General features: G+C 39.6%; 3 protein-coding genes and 1 long non-coding RNA gene across 4 annotated transcripts; all 4 read left to right on the forward strand.

Annotated features, from left to right (window-relative positions):
- Nucleotides 1–2,503: 2,503 nt before the first annotated feature.
- LOC122093676 (E3 ubiquitin-protein ligase RGLG4) lies at nucleotides 2,504–9,819 on the forward strand. The gene is made up of 11 exons (XM_042664064.1): nucleotides 2,504–3,294; nucleotides 6,527–6,611; nucleotides 7,272–7,412; nucleotides 7,543–7,656; nucleotides 7,851–7,948; nucleotides 8,035–8,114; nucleotides 8,582–8,687; nucleotides 8,833–8,960; nucleotides 9,073–9,202; nucleotides 9,335–9,391; nucleotides 9,518–9,819. Exons 1-11 carry the CDS (start codon nucleotides 3,013–3,015, stop codon nucleotides 9,602–9,604), a joined length of 1,308 nt encoding a protein of 435 aa, XP_042519998.1. The 5' UTR covers nucleotides 2,504–3,012; the 3' UTR covers nucleotides 9,605–9,819.
- LOC122093678 lies at nucleotides 3,301–6,066 on the forward strand. The gene is made up of 2 exons (XR_006144531.1): nucleotides 3,301–5,054; nucleotides 5,224–6,066. It is a non-coding gene; the product is annotated as an uncharacterized LOC122093678 (long non-coding RNA).
- A 1,592-nt stretch (nucleotides 9,820–11,411) lies between the features above and the next one.
- LOC122093858 (disease resistance protein Roq1-like) lies at nucleotides 11,412–11,945 on the forward strand. Its single transcript, XM_042664404.1, has one exon. The coding sequence runs from the start codon at nucleotides 11,412–11,414 to the stop codon at nucleotides 11,943–11,945; it is 534 nt and encodes a 177-aa protein (XP_042520338.1).
- Nucleotides 11,801–14,540, forward strand: LOC122093677 (disease resistance protein RUN1-like). The gene is made up of 4 exons (XM_042664065.1): nucleotides 11,801–11,941; nucleotides 12,208–13,289; nucleotides 13,734–14,045; nucleotides 14,134–14,540. Exons 2-3 carry the CDS (start codon nucleotides 12,348–12,350, stop codon nucleotides 13,938–13,940), a joined length of 1,149 nt encoding a protein of 382 aa, XP_042519999.1. The 5' UTR covers nucleotides 11,801–11,941; nucleotides 12,208–12,347; the 3' UTR covers nucleotides 13,941–14,045; nucleotides 14,134–14,540.
- The last annotated feature ends 347 nt before the right edge of the window (nucleotides 14,541–14,887 follow it).

Genomic DNA, 14,887 nt, shown 5'->3' on the forward strand with positions numbered 1-14,887 from the left:
ACAATCGGCCACCACCTCAACCCAACGCCTACCATACTACACCCTTCCCTACCCCTCAACCCCCTACCATCGCACCTCCACCCCATCACCCCACTCCTCCACAATCCTTCACCACCTCTTGGATCCCTGATACTGGAGCCACCCACCATTCCACCCCTAACTTAACCCAATTCTCCACCTATGATCCATACACAGGTAATAACCAACTTGTGGTTGGTAATGGTAAGGGTCTTCCTATATCTCACATAGGCACTGCTTCCATCTCTTCTCCCTCTTGTTCATTTTCTCTTTCTACTGTTTTACATGTTCCCACTCTCACTTGTTCTTTGTTATCTATTCAGCAATTTTGCCTTGACAATAATGTTTAGAGGAGATCAGTGATGTACCGGTGTTGAGAGGAGGACACCATCAGACCGATATAGGGCTTCAATACCAAGGAACCAAGGATCATGGGTTGTTCATCTCCAAATCTAGTTTCCTCCAATTACAAGCATTCTCCGATGCTGACTGGGCTAGTGACAGTACGGATCGCAAATCCACAGGAGGTTATGCCATCTATATGGGTCCTAATCTGATCTCCTAGGCCTCTAAGAAGCAGAAGATAGTTGCACGCTCCTCCACCGAGTCTGAGTACAAAGCAGTGGCTGATGCCTGCGTCGAACTCACTTGGCTTCGCTCTCTCTTTGAGGAATTAGGGACCCCTATTCCCATTGCACCCATTCTTTGGTGTGACAACATTGGGGCCACTTACCTTTTGGTCAATCCGGTCTTTCATGCTCGTACCAAGCATGTTGAAATTGACTTCCACTTCGTTCGTGATAAAGTCGCCTCCAAGGAACTACAAGTGCAGTTCATTTCAACCCATGACCAAATAGCGGATATCCTTACCAAAGCTCTCAGCTCTACATGGTTCTCCTTTCTACGGGACAAGCTACGGATTCGACCATTCAAATCCCCACCTTGAGGGGGTGTATCAGGACAGTTAGCGTCCCACTCGAACTCAACCTCTAGAGTCATACTCACACTCAACAACCTCTCCTACATTGTAGGCATTTTCAGTGAGCACAAACTCTAGAGACTACTTGCAGTCCAAGACTACCTCATGAGACAGCAGAGTTGGAATAGGACTCTCACATGTGATAATAAACTTTCTGTCCATTATTCACAGATGTTAACTGAGTTCTACCCCATTACTATTAGAGTTTGAGTCTCCCACATGTGATTATAGAGTTTATCTATAACTCAATAATTGTAATCTCTATATAAGAGCACCATTGTACACTCATTAAAGCTAATGCCAATATACAATTTCAACATGTGGATATCGCAGCTGCCATAGCTTGTTGTCTCTGGAGGTTCTTTACGACGACGATCTGCCCATTAGAGAATAGTGTCAGTACATCCAAACACAACTGATCGGTGTGAAAATCCTAGGTCTGAGGAGAAGGATACCGAAAAGGAGACGATACTCGGTAGAGAAATGGAAGAACAACTTAGAATAGAAACTTGCAAACAGATGGAATAATGAATCAGGGATTCTCATCTAAGATTGCTTGAATTGATGTAAGAAATCCATGAAAAAACAATAATAAAACAGATTGGTCAATAATGCAAAGGCTGATTAAAATTTATTTTGGTCATGGAAACCCATAAAAATAAAATGAGAGATTAAACTAAAACATGTCTGATGATCATATTACCTACTTCGAAAACCAGAGAATTCCCTATTAGATTGTTAGATTATATAACAGATTCTTTGGCGAAGGAGTCTGATGGATTTGTATTTAACACTTGTTAATGCATCAATGCCAGTGGAAACTGAAACCGAATAAACACATGTTTCCTGATGAGTTAGAGCAGCACTGAGCCAGATTTTGATGTTTTCCAGAAATTCATCCATCTTGCTCATATCGAACGTGCCCAGCTAGTCAAAAGTCTTCTTGAGGTCGTCAATAGCATAGTCCATCAATTCCTTGTAGTTCTCAAGAGCTTGAGCAGAAAATTTATCCTTCTCAAGTTCACGAAGCGTTGTCGATTTCTTGACGGCCTCAGTGATATGGGTCATGGCCGCTTGAAAACCCACCTTCACTAGCTCTTTTGGGTCGGTGGTGTTAGCTGATGAATAGCGGCGGTAAAGCTCGAACTCTCTCCCCTTCTCTGAACTTTTTCGATTATTAGGGTAAAATATGATTTGTCATTTGTTTTAATTAAAATGGTAAAAATGTCATTTCAAATCTTTATTTAATAGAGACTGACAAATGATGGTCCAAGTCTAATTTGGTGAAAGAGAAAGAGTGTTCCTATAATATTGGCATTATCTATTGGGTGATGAATAAATAGCAAAGTGATATCTTCCAGGCCATTACGTAATGGTTTTGGTTTGATTTTTATAGAGGGAATTCCTTTTTCATCCTGAATCCAAACTGAACTAATCCAACTGGAAGCCCACACCCACATCCAGACCTCGTGCATATATCTTTATAAATAGGGTACATCTCGAAGGTGGTGTGCTACCTCATATTCCATAACGCACAGCCAAGCGAGTTAGCGAGAAAAGCAAGGAATTAGGACAACTAGTAGTGAATGTATAGATAGAAGGAATATGAGTCTAAGCCAACTAAGGTCGAAGCCTCCTTCCTGGAGGTTTCCGTTTCTCACCTTTTTTTTTTTTTGGTGCAATCCGTTTCTCACCCCAATTGAAGATAAAGTCGCAGAGATTCTGCTGATTTGGCTTTTTTTTCTGTTTCCGAAATAAAAACTCGCTCTCTTTATTCTCTTTCTAAGTTTTCGCCGGATTTTATTTCTTTTTCTTCGGATTCCGGATCGACGATAGTGAAAAAAAAAGGGGGAGAGAATCCTATTCCCTTGGATTTACACGTAAACGGAGCTTCCAAGCAGAAAAAATACCCCGAATGAAACCAAAGGGGTATTGGCTAGAACTCCTATACTACTCATCTTCTTCCTTCCTATTGATGGATGGTGGCTTCGGAGGGTCACAACTGCTGCGATTAAATGGGAAATCTGCTGCGAAAGCAACGCCGGAGTAATAGTGATGAAATTAGTAGTAGCCATCGTAGTAGAAGGGTTGCCTTGAGGGGTTTCTCAAGGTCCTCTATGTCTGAAGCGTCGCCGCCGCCGCCGGTGACTGCCCCCCGGGGCTCAAGAACTTTGTCAGGTTCCAATAGGTCTGAAGCTTCGCCGTCGGTCACCCCTGGCAGTCAACCTCCACCGAGTGCCAAAACCTCGACCAACAAATATGCGTACATACCCGACAATTTCAAGACTCTCGAACAGGTTGGTCTCTCTCTCTCTCTCTCTCTCTCTCTCTCTCTCTCTCTCTCTCCATTCGATTTTTTTTTTCTTTTTTGGTAATAATACTCTCCCTTTGAGTTGCCTCCTTTATATCTATCTATTTGGGTGTTGGAGTCGGTCATGGTATTTTAATCCGTCAGTCCATCACGGCTTTGGAGGAAAGTTTTTTTTTGGTGAGGAAAGTTCAGTTGTGATGAATGATTCGACTCCAATACTCTATGACTGTGTGAGTGAGTGACTTCTTCAGTGAGTCGTAAGTAAGGTCCATCCAAGTTATTCCAAACTTAAATCTTTTTCTTGTTGAGGCCACAAGCCGTAAGAGATTGAAAATTTGTGGATCTGTCCAAAGCAGTAGTAATCGACATCCAAGGTTGACGATGAAGCTTTTATCGTGACTTGATGATGGTGTGATTTCACTGACTCATTATTATTATTATAATAATAATGGAACTGCTACGCGGTTTCTGGGTCCCAAGGGCAACTGAAATGGTTACATATATGGTTCGTGGATCCCAGGGATAAATGAGATTAGACTCCACAGTGTCCACACAAAGAAGATAAATTTGCTGTCTACGTATCAAGGTTGTTTAGAAATGTAGATTTCGTCTGTCTCCATAAAACACTTTTCTTCCAGAAGTAGATCCAGTAGTGTTTTCAATAAAAATCTCTGCGTTTGCGTTTCTAGGGGTGCATGAGAATTTCGAGGGCATATGTATATCATATAAAAAAGGAGGTAGGGAGTCCTAGGGATGTGAATGCCATTACTTAAAATTGAAAAACGCGTTTTCTTTAATGCACTAGGAGTCTAGGACCGGTCCCCGTGCAACGCATGGGCGACTTGTGAGAATCCTTTAATTTCTGGGTGCGCCAGGCTGGTGCAACGCATGGGTGACGGAGACTGGATCAGCTCCTCACGTGAGGACTGGTGGGAATAGATCTGGACCCTTCATGAGTCTCGTATGCCAAATAACTGCCAAATAACGGGTGGGGACAGGTCTGGACTCTGGACTCTCTATTGGGTGTGGATCTGGGTCCCTATTTGGGGGAGCAAATCCAAATCCAAATCCTGGTGATGCAATCAGAATCCCTAACGGCAAAGCTACCGTAGTGAATCCAAGGATTTAATAATGGAAAATTCACAGTACTACCCCTGGATAAGAATGTAATGTCACTATCATAAAAACATCACTTTTGTTTTCCTGAAAACGACTTCCATAGAACCAAGTAAAACCACTGGGCTCTAAAGTAAATCTATCTTTTTTTCTCTTGGATTCAGCCGTCAAAGACATGGGTGTGGGAGAAAGAATCCCCAGCGCACTTGGTGATGTGATTCTTATCTAAACTTTTATTAATGAATGGGTAGAGTTTTCCTACAATCTATGGTGAAGAGGAATCTCTACATTTCTCCCGTTAGTACCATTAGGGGTTGTTACGAGTGGACTGGTGAAAGAAAACGCTGCCTCCGTTTGCAGATTTGGGAGTTTTCTTCGCTCCTTAAGATGAACCTGTAACTTGGGGATGGTTGAACTTGAACCCCACTACAAAGAGAGAGAGGGAGGGAGAGGAAACAACCTCTCTGCAAAGCAACAAGGTAAGGCAGCATAATTGTAACCCCTCCCTAGACTCTGCAGTGGTGGAAACTTCGTGCATTAAGTCAATATGCCCTTTTTGTTTTGAAGATCCTGGCATTTCTCTTAAGCTGCAACTCATCATTTAGATGCAACAGATGAGTAAGGTCGAAGGTGGGTATGGAACTCAGAACTTAGAAACAGAGAGTTATCAAGTAAATTTCATGTTTACCCCAATATTTCTGAATTAAAAATATATTATTTTTTTCTTCCAAATCCCGGAGGAGGACAAATCAGATAACGGACAGAAAATTTGATGAACCTCGCCTCTATTATCCTGCAGGAGAAGTTTTATTCATCCTAATAATTACTAAACCTCATAATGAGGCTTAATCTTCCCTTCAATATTCTGATCCGCCATGGACAAATCAGATCTCACAATCAAACTATGAAGGTCCATATCACGACAAGAAGGTACACTTTGGCCTCCAGAAACAGAGTTGACGCATCATCATTCAAATTCAAACTACCTGAAGGAGCGTGGACCCAACAAGTCTCACATAAGCTTGAACTAACTTTAAGATGATCAGTGGATGAAATAGGTGGATTCTCTCACAGGTAGACTGAATGTTGACGCAGTTGAAGCTCCTTCTCTTGGGACAACTGAGAAAAGTTGCCTCTTCTGGGGCCTTACAAATTCTGCAAATATCTCCCACCGAATGACACTGATAGGATATCTACTGAGAGGCCACAATGTAAAATCAAGATTAGCTGCAATTGATTTGCCTGCATTTGAAATAGGGGCAGAACTTCTCTGGTGTGGCATGGTGTGTTGTCATTGGATGAACACTTGCAGTCTTGATTTTTAATGGGCCGAAGAATTTGGGTTCTCCAAAGCATATAATTCAACCATAAGCGAACCAAAATCTCCACCCTTTTTAGGTTTGCACTCAAGGAAGAAGAGGACGCCTTTGGGGTAAACTTTTTCTCTCAGATGCCATAATTTCAAAGCAAAAAGGAGAGCAAATTTGGGATTTCTCAAGGAGAGAGTAGAGAGATATCCTTGCTAGTACATAAGTGAAGAAATTCTACATTATTTATGTCAAGGAGAGGTATTTAGTCTTTGCAAGAGAATAATAAAAGAAAAAAGAGCCTAAGATTTTAGTGGGAACAGTTTCATATTCAACATAAAAACTACATTCCCTCCATTTTAAAGACGAGAATATGATATAATTCTATTTTGAGCTTTGCCCGGGTGAACCATTTGTTGGGTTTTAACACCATTGTCTTGCATGTGATCGAGGTGAGAATTTTTGAGATCATCTCCAAATCTGGTAGATGAACCAATGGACGATTGGAATCTTCACTATAATCTTTCTCCAATGGAGTCTCTCTCATTGACTTTGCCCATGGACAATGGCACATTACCGAGCCATTTGAATTTTTTCCGTGTTTGTTTTTCTGCTCCGATTTTCTCCAAGCCATTGACCCTACTTTGTGTTTCCTGTTAACATATTCTCTTATCAATTTGTTGCAATAGAAGTTTTCTTTCACAAATTATGAGTATAGAATTTTTTTTCTTCTTTTCTTTTGTTTCCGAAGAAATACATGTTAAAGAGTCCTGAATTGGCATTTGTCTTCTACAGGTTACAGCTGCTTTGAGGGAATCAGGTCTAGAATCATCGAACCTTATTGTTGGGATTGACTTCACAAAAAGCAATGAATGGACAGGTATATCATAAATTGTATGCTTATTTGTCATGGGCATTCTTTGTCTGTAGCTGGAAAGTTAGAAACTGATATCCATCAGTTGAGTGTTCAACCAGTGAACAGCTCTTCTGAAATTCAACTTTGGTGGATGATGTTGATCCAAATACTTGTCTTAGATGTTGACAATTTTTTCTAAAAGAATTCTTGGATGGTTAAAATCGTCGATAAGGAGTACCAAGAAAAATTGGCATAAGGTTTTCTGAATTTTCATTTTCTCCTTAATTTTTTCAATGGAAGAGTTTAAGAACTAAAATTAATTAGATACTGGTAGCTCCATGACATGAACAACTGACGAAATCCCCAGGACTAAAAAACATTCAACTCAGAACAACCAGCTCCCAAGAACCCTCTTACACTCCTACAACCCTTCATAAAAACTAACTTCAGCTCAAAACCCGATTAAAAAACAGCGAAACAGCCAACTGAGCTTCTTGTGTCCCCCCCATCGCAGAAAATATTTCTCTCCTATCCACCACATCAGCTTTTTAATTTTTGAGCCTCCCTTCGTCTAGGATGAGCAAATTCAGTTTGTATGATCACCACATACATAGTGCAATTTTTCATTATTTTGATTTCGTTCCTCAATTGTTTGGAAGCTAATGAACTTTGTTTGCTTTGAAGGAAAACACTCATTCAATAACCGGAGCCTGCATGCGATTGGCAATACACCTAATCCATATGAACAAGCTATTTCTATCATTGGCAAGACTTTGGCTCCCTTTGATGAAGACAACTTGATTCCCTGTTATGGGTTTGGTGATGGTCAGTCATTTTCCTTTTTGGTTCTCTAATCTTTGTTTTCATTCTTTCTTTTTCAGATAAATTTGTAATGCGTTAAGTGTCCAAATCATTTTGATTCACTACATCACTTGCTTGTTTTGATCATTTACAGCCACCACCCATGATCAAGAGGTGTTCAGTTTTCACAGTGATCATACTCCTTGTCATGGCTTTGAGGAAGTTTTAACATGCTATAAACAGATTGTTCCAAACTTGCGATTGTCAGGTTAGTATCATTTGTATTTTAAATTCCATTTGGTTAGTTCAGTTTGCTTATATATTCACCCCATGGATTGGTTGTGCTTCACCTGTTCTGTCATAGTTATGGTTTCAGTGCCACCAAATTGTAGCTCTCCTTGGTTCATTATGCTTTAAGTCTTACTGATCTCAAGCTTGTATGCATGGTTCTGTTGTTTCAAGGGCCAACATCTTTTGGACCTGTAGTTGAGGCTGCAATTGACATTGTGGAGAAAAGTGGTGGACAATTCCATGTTTTGGTTATCATTGCTGATGGCCAGGTAATGACTGTAGCCTTTTTCTTCTTCTTTTTTTTTTTTTTCTATGGTCCATTCCTGCAATCAATGTTATGGTCTGTATTGCGAAGGTAACAAGAAGTGTTGATACGAAGGAAGGTGCTCGCAGCCCACAGGAAGAGAGTACAATTAACTCAATTTGCACTGCAAGGTAGGGTGTTTCAAATATTGTACATTAGACCTGTTTGGGAGTTCAGATCCATTGCCTATGTTGTGTAACTAATGTTATATGATGCCAAGAAAATTATTCATGCCATAAGAACAGGCCATATGGTTCCCATGGCTGGGTCTTTCAGTCTTGAGTAAAGTGGTTAGGTGTAAACCAGATGGTTTAATTGGTTCTTTCTCAACCTTGAAGCACTTTGGTTCAATAGCCATACGACATATTAAACGTTTCCGCTTGATGAGCGGACAGGACTGATTGTTTGAACCTGCTCCGTTCTGAAACAATGTTCTGGATTACAGTTACGAAGAAGAAAGATAAATGCCAATCTGTTGCCATTATACAAGAGAAAGTAGATCTGTTAATGATCTTAGTCTGCAAGTTCACTGCAAATCTGCAAGACAGTTGACAATGTAGAAGAATTTAGTAAAATTTGTACTTTGATTTGTTACCAGTTCGTATGCACTCGCAATTGTGCTTGTTGGAGTTGGTGATGGGCCTTGGGATGAAATGAAGAGGTTTGATGATCAGCTTCCTGCTCGCAAATTTGATAATTTTCAGGTATTAATTATATCACCATCTCCGGGCCATGCCTGTAAGATTATGATATCTTATCTGGGATACAAATCAATGATGTTTTATTTTAGTATCATTGGAATATTAATCGTGTCTCTGCCCGTGTCCTCTTGGTCTCTCTTTCTTGCAGTTTGTTAACTTCACTGATATCATGTCCAAAAATGTGAGCCCCTCTGAGAAAGAAACAGCATTTGCTCTTGCTGCACTGATGGAGATCCCTATCCAGTATAAAGCAACAATGGAACTTGGAATCCATGGGTGGGTACTGGGGAGAATTACTTACTTTCGAACTGTTGGTTCTATGATAACTCATGTTAATCTACCTATATATACTGATACATACGTGTATATATATGGTGTTGTTCAAAAGTCACAAAACAGGGAGAGCAAAGAAGATAGTCCCGCGCCCTCCTCCTGTTCCTTACATGCGTCGGCAACAGCCAGATCGGGAACCAAGCAATCCCCCGCCGGTTGTCAGTAGTGGTAGTGAACCGAATCAAGTAAGGAAGATTACATTGGTAGTTTGGAACATTAACTTACTTCTCATCTTCTTGCCTTTGAGGGAGGGGTGTTGGAAATTGTTAATTTTCAAGTTCAACATTGTCTCTAAATTAATGCTTTTTTGGATGTAGGTGTGCCCAATTTGCCTGACTAATGAAAAGAATTTAGCGTTTGGGTGTGGACATCTGGTAAGTTCTTGTTAATTTAACCAATGACTTCCATGGTTATGAAAAGATGAATGATTTCTTCCCTCTTTAAAGTTAAAACCCCCCCTGTTCTTCGAATGAATTTGAGTGAAAATTATTTGATTGCAGACTTGTCGAGACTGTGGTCAAAGTTTGTCTAATTGTCCCATATGCCGTGCGCCAATTACGTCTCGTCTCAGAGTGTATCCTGGTTGATCAGGTTGAAAGGATTATCACATGTACATAACTTTCTGATTTTTTTGTCCATGAATGATTTCGTGTGCGTGTGCGTGTGCGTGTGCGTGTTCATCTGCTTTAAGTATGATGTTTATTTCCAATTCACGAGAGTAGTAAAATTGAAGACGTGTCTCTTTGTTGCATTGTAGCTTGAGGCCTTCTAAGATAATTCAGTTGCTTGGAATTTTATTTTATTTTGGGGAAAGTTTTTATGTACCTTATTACTCATTAGGTTGTGCGAGTGCATGACCGGCTTTCATGACTCTTGTATGGCATAAATTCCTAGTCGAAATGACCAAACCCTCCCTTTATTTGACGCATCATGTGGAGAAAAATGGCCGTGCTCTTCGAACACAAAAACCTTTTTCATTTATTTTTCCTTTCAAAATATTGGGTAAGAGAACCCTAGAGATCTTGGTGTAGAAAACGCCAAGGATGTGTGGACCAATGGGAGCATTTTTAGTGAATAGCAAGAAAGGAGGTGAGCATCTAACACATGTCTAATTTCTTGTCATTATATTGGTGAAGAGGATATATTTGAAAGTAAAAAAGACAGGTTTTGGATGTTTACCCATACCATCACATACAAACAGTTAATCGAATTTCACAGGAAGAGGCGGCAGTCTTTTTCGACCTACACCAGTCCGGGCGACCTGTTAGATTTTTTTTAATAAAAAAATGAATTTATGCATTGCTTTCTTTCTACATGGCACAATCCTCAAAATTGTAATAGAATGTTAAAAGAATAAGCTCCAAGAGTCGTGTAATATTGTAATTACTTATTCATTAATGTAAATCAAATTAAAAAGTTTTAACATTAAAAAAAAAAAAAAAAAAAAAAAAAAACTTGTCTTCAGTTTCCACGTGGAGTAAAACATATGAAGAGACCAAACAGACTGTCGTCTAGCGGAGTGGTGGCGGTGGGACTCAAGAGCATGGTTTGAGGTATCTGGAAGATTTTGGATTGGCCAGGCCGATCCAGTACATTGTTAGTTAAAACGGGAACGGCAAAAAAACAGAAGCGTACGGTACGGGTTTTAAACAGATAAAAACGCTGAACGGTACGATCAAAAAAACAGGGAACGGTAAACGGACGAAAACGAACGGTACGAGTATTAAACGTATAGTTTTCAAAAAAACGAAACCAAAAAAACGGTAGTATACTCATGCAATTTAAGAGATTATTACCTGTATACATGCATCTAATATTCTAAAAGCTCTAGGAGTCCCAAGATAAAATAGCCCAATGAGCTACAAGAAAATGAGATGTTGTTAGCTTTAGTTTCTCTTTACTCATTGGGCTATAAGAAGATGAGATTTTTTTCCTATAAATAGTATGGAAGTTAAAAATAAAAAACCAAGTACCATATTGTCTTCAATCTTCATTTTTACTAATAGGTTTTTTTTTTTTTTTTTTTTTATAAAATTCCTATTTTACCCTTAAAAAACGGATACGCGTTTAAAACGCGTTTAAAACGGATTCTTTTGCCGTATCCTTTTTTTTTCCGTATTATATGGAAGCATACGGTAAAATACGTTTTAAACGGCAAAAAAATGCGAACGCGTTTTAAACGCGTTTAAAATGCATTTTAACTAACAGTGATCCAGTATGGATGGATCGATAAGGACCAAGGATAAAATGGTAAAAATATTTATTTTTCCCCTCCAAAATATCCTGTGATCCTGACGCGGAAACGACGCATCATGGTTCCTTCTATAAATAAGGCGGCTCACTCTCTCTCTCTCTCACTCTCGGTAATAGAAGAGCTTCGATCCTTTGTCGATGATGGCTGTCGAGATGATAACCTACGGACGAGGAGTAGGAGGAGCCTCTTCTCGCTCCCGTCGTCCGTGGAAGTATGATGTGTTCTTGAATTTTTGCGGTCAGGACAATCGCAAGGATTTCACTGATTTTCTATTTAATGAGTTGGTCCGGGATGGGATTCATACCTTTAGAGACAACGAAGAGCTGAACAAAGGAGCAGTTCTATCTTCCCAACTCATGGAAGCTATCGAAGGTTCTAGGATTGCCATCATCGTCTTCTCCCAGAATTATGCTTTTTCCACCTGGTGCCTTACTGAGCTGGTCAAGATCCTCGATTGCAATAAAAATGGCCGAATGGAAAAGGTTTTTCCTGTTTTCTTCAAGGTGGATCCCTCGAATGTCAGGAAACAGAGTGGAATATATGAAGAGGCATTTAAAGAACACGAAGAGCGTTTCAAGGATCATGAGATGGGGAAGGTGAAGACGTGGAGGACTGCTCTCACAGAAGCTGCAGAAATGGCAGGGTGGGATCAAAGAAATGTTGCAGATGGGTAAGTCTCTTGATCAATTAATTACTTTCATTTCTTCTATGTTTACTACTTTATTATTTGGCTAGAGCAGTTTATCAGTTCTATCTACCATGGATTTTCACATTTGGGGATCCCAAATTTTCAATTCAACCAGGACGGGCCAATGCAGCCCCATTCTGTACCGATACATATTGGCAGATATGTGATACAAACCATAAACCATTGTAATCCATTCATTAATTATACCCTTTTTTTTTTTCTTTGTTTGTATCAAAATATATGGTCAGGCATCAGGCGGAGCTTATAAAGAAAATTGTTGGAGAAGTGTTAACAATAGTGAACCAGACATACTTGGATGTTGCCGAATATCCAATTGGGCTAAATGCCCACATTGAGCGCATAGGCTGTTTCCTAAAAAATGGATTAGATGTTGATTTACGGCTCTGGTGGAATAGGTAAGACCACTATAGCGAAGGCCATTTATAACCACATGTTTGAAAGATTTGAAGGTAGTAGCTTTCTTGCTAATGTTAGAGAGTTTTCAAGCCAACATAAGGGTTTAGCTCTCTTACAAAAACAGCTTCTCTCTGATGTCTTGAAGAAAATAGACATAGACATATACAATGAAGACCAAGGAATCATTATTATTAAAGAACGTCTATGCTGTAAAAGAGTTCTTGTTGTTCTTGATGATGTGGAGAATACAGAGCTATTCTGTAAATTGGTTGGAAGGCATGATTGGTTTGGTCCAGGAAGTCGAATCATCTTAACGACTAGAGATGAACATTTGCTAAATAGGCTTGATGTGGATGAAAAATATAAAGTCAAGACAATGAATCGTAATGAATCCCTTCAACTCTTCAGTTGCCATGCCTTTCGACAAGAGCATCCATTACAAGACTATGTGCAGCTCTCAAATGATGTAATACATTATGCAGGGGGCCTTCCATTAGCTCTTGTGATTTTGGGTTCTCTATACAAAAGAAGTCCAATTGAGTGGGAAAGTGAATTGAAGAAATTGAGAAAGATACCCAATGAGCGGATTTTGGAAAAACTTGAAATAAGTTATAATGCATTAGATCATTTCAACCGGACTATATTCCTTGATATATCATGCTTTTTCATTGGAGAGGATAAAAATTTTGTGAGTACAATTCTAGATACTTGTGGTCTGGGCGGAGAAGCTGGAATTAAACTTCTCACAAAGAGGTCTCTGGTAACAATTGATGAATATAGCAGTCTATGCATGCATGACCTCATTCGAGACATGGGAAGGGAAATTGTCTGCAAACAATCTCCTCAGACGCCGGGAGGACGTAGTAGATTATGGGATGATGCCGATGCCATTGATGCATTGATAAACCTCTCTGTAAGTATTAGTAACATATATATCTCTTATCCATTATGAAAATTGTAAGACTATTCGCAAGTAGGTATGAAAATTGTCAACGTTTTCATTTAAGAAGCTCACACACACACACACACACACACATATGCACAAGGATCTGTACACAAAAACTTGCACAAGCACACACACACACACAAGCTAGCACAAGCATGCGCATGCGGCACACACACAAGCTCGAACAAGCACGCACATGGCACACACACACCCTAAAGCTCGCACAAGCATGCACACACACGTGTGGACACAGAAAAGCTTGCACAAGCATGCGCATGACACACACGCACAAAAGCTCGCACAACCGCACACACACAAGCATGCACCTACACATGCACATGCACATGCACACACGCACACATTGTCCTTTTTAGCATTTTCCTCTTCTTCTTAATTTCTCTCTTTTATCAGGGAACTGATGTAGTTGAAGGCCTTCAACTAAACTGGTATGGATATCCTGAAGTGGAACAGTTTGGCCCACTGAACATTGAAGGATTTTCTAAAATGCCTAATATGAGATTACTCAAAGTTGATGGTTGTGTCAAATTCAAAATGGATGGAGCAGATTCTCTTCTGGAGCAGTTTTATTGTTTTAGAAAGTTAGTGTGGGTTAGTTGAAAAGGATTCCCCTTCGAATATATACCAAGTAATTTTCTTCTGGGGAATCTTGTCATTCTTGACATGCAAAAGAGCAAACTTAAAGAAGTTTGGAAGGGAACTAAGGTATATCACAATTTTGTGAGTTTTCTTATATTTATTCGAGTTTTACCAATATAAAGTTTGTGAAAACTAATTTTTTCCTATCTTCCAGTATCTCACAAGATTGAAGGAACTCAATCTTTGTCATTCTCCCTACCTAGCCCGTATGCCAGACTTCTCAGGACTCCCGAATATTGAGAGACTGATTCTCAGTGGTTGTGAAAGTTTGGTTGAAGTTCATGAAAGCATTGATCTTCTTATGAAACTTGTATACTTGGCATTAGAGCATTGCTATTGACTTGAATCACTCTCAATGCTTCCATCGAGTTTGCGTCATCTTTATGCATCATTTTGCATAGAGTTGAGAAGGTTACCAAGTATGTCAAACTTGAGGCACCTACTGATGCTAGATCTTTCATACTATGAAAAGCTGAATGAAATCAAGGGTTTATAAGGTTTGATGTCTGCAGCAGCTGTAAGATTACATGGGTGTGTCAAATTGAAAAGTTTTGTCAAGAAGAGAATCTTTAAGGTTGGTCCTTTCTTTCTCTCTCCCTCTCTCAACACTTGCAATTTCAAAAAACGGAAATGAATTGGGGCCAATTGGGATGAGAGTCAGCATCCTGATTCCGGCAAGCCGGAGCTGCCAATCCACATTCCAAAACTGGAGTTAAAAAGAATCTGGCCGAATTTAATGGATTCCTGAATCCTGATCGATGCCGTTCAGGATCCCACTTTTTAAAATCTTGTCACGCTTGGCTTCAGATAAAAAAATTAATTATTTCTATAAATAACATGATTTGATTTTTTTTTGGGTAAACTATAACGATTATGATTCGATTGGTTGATGGACAGGAATACATATC

The sequence above is a fragment of the Macadamia integrifolia genome, chromosome 11 (assembly GCF_013358625.1).
Source record: "Macadamia integrifolia cultivar HAES 741 chromosome 11, SCU_Mint_v3, whole genome shotgun sequence".
Classification (NCBI taxonomy): Eukaryota; Viridiplantae; Streptophyta; class Magnoliopsida; order Proteales; family Proteaceae; genus Macadamia; species Macadamia integrifolia.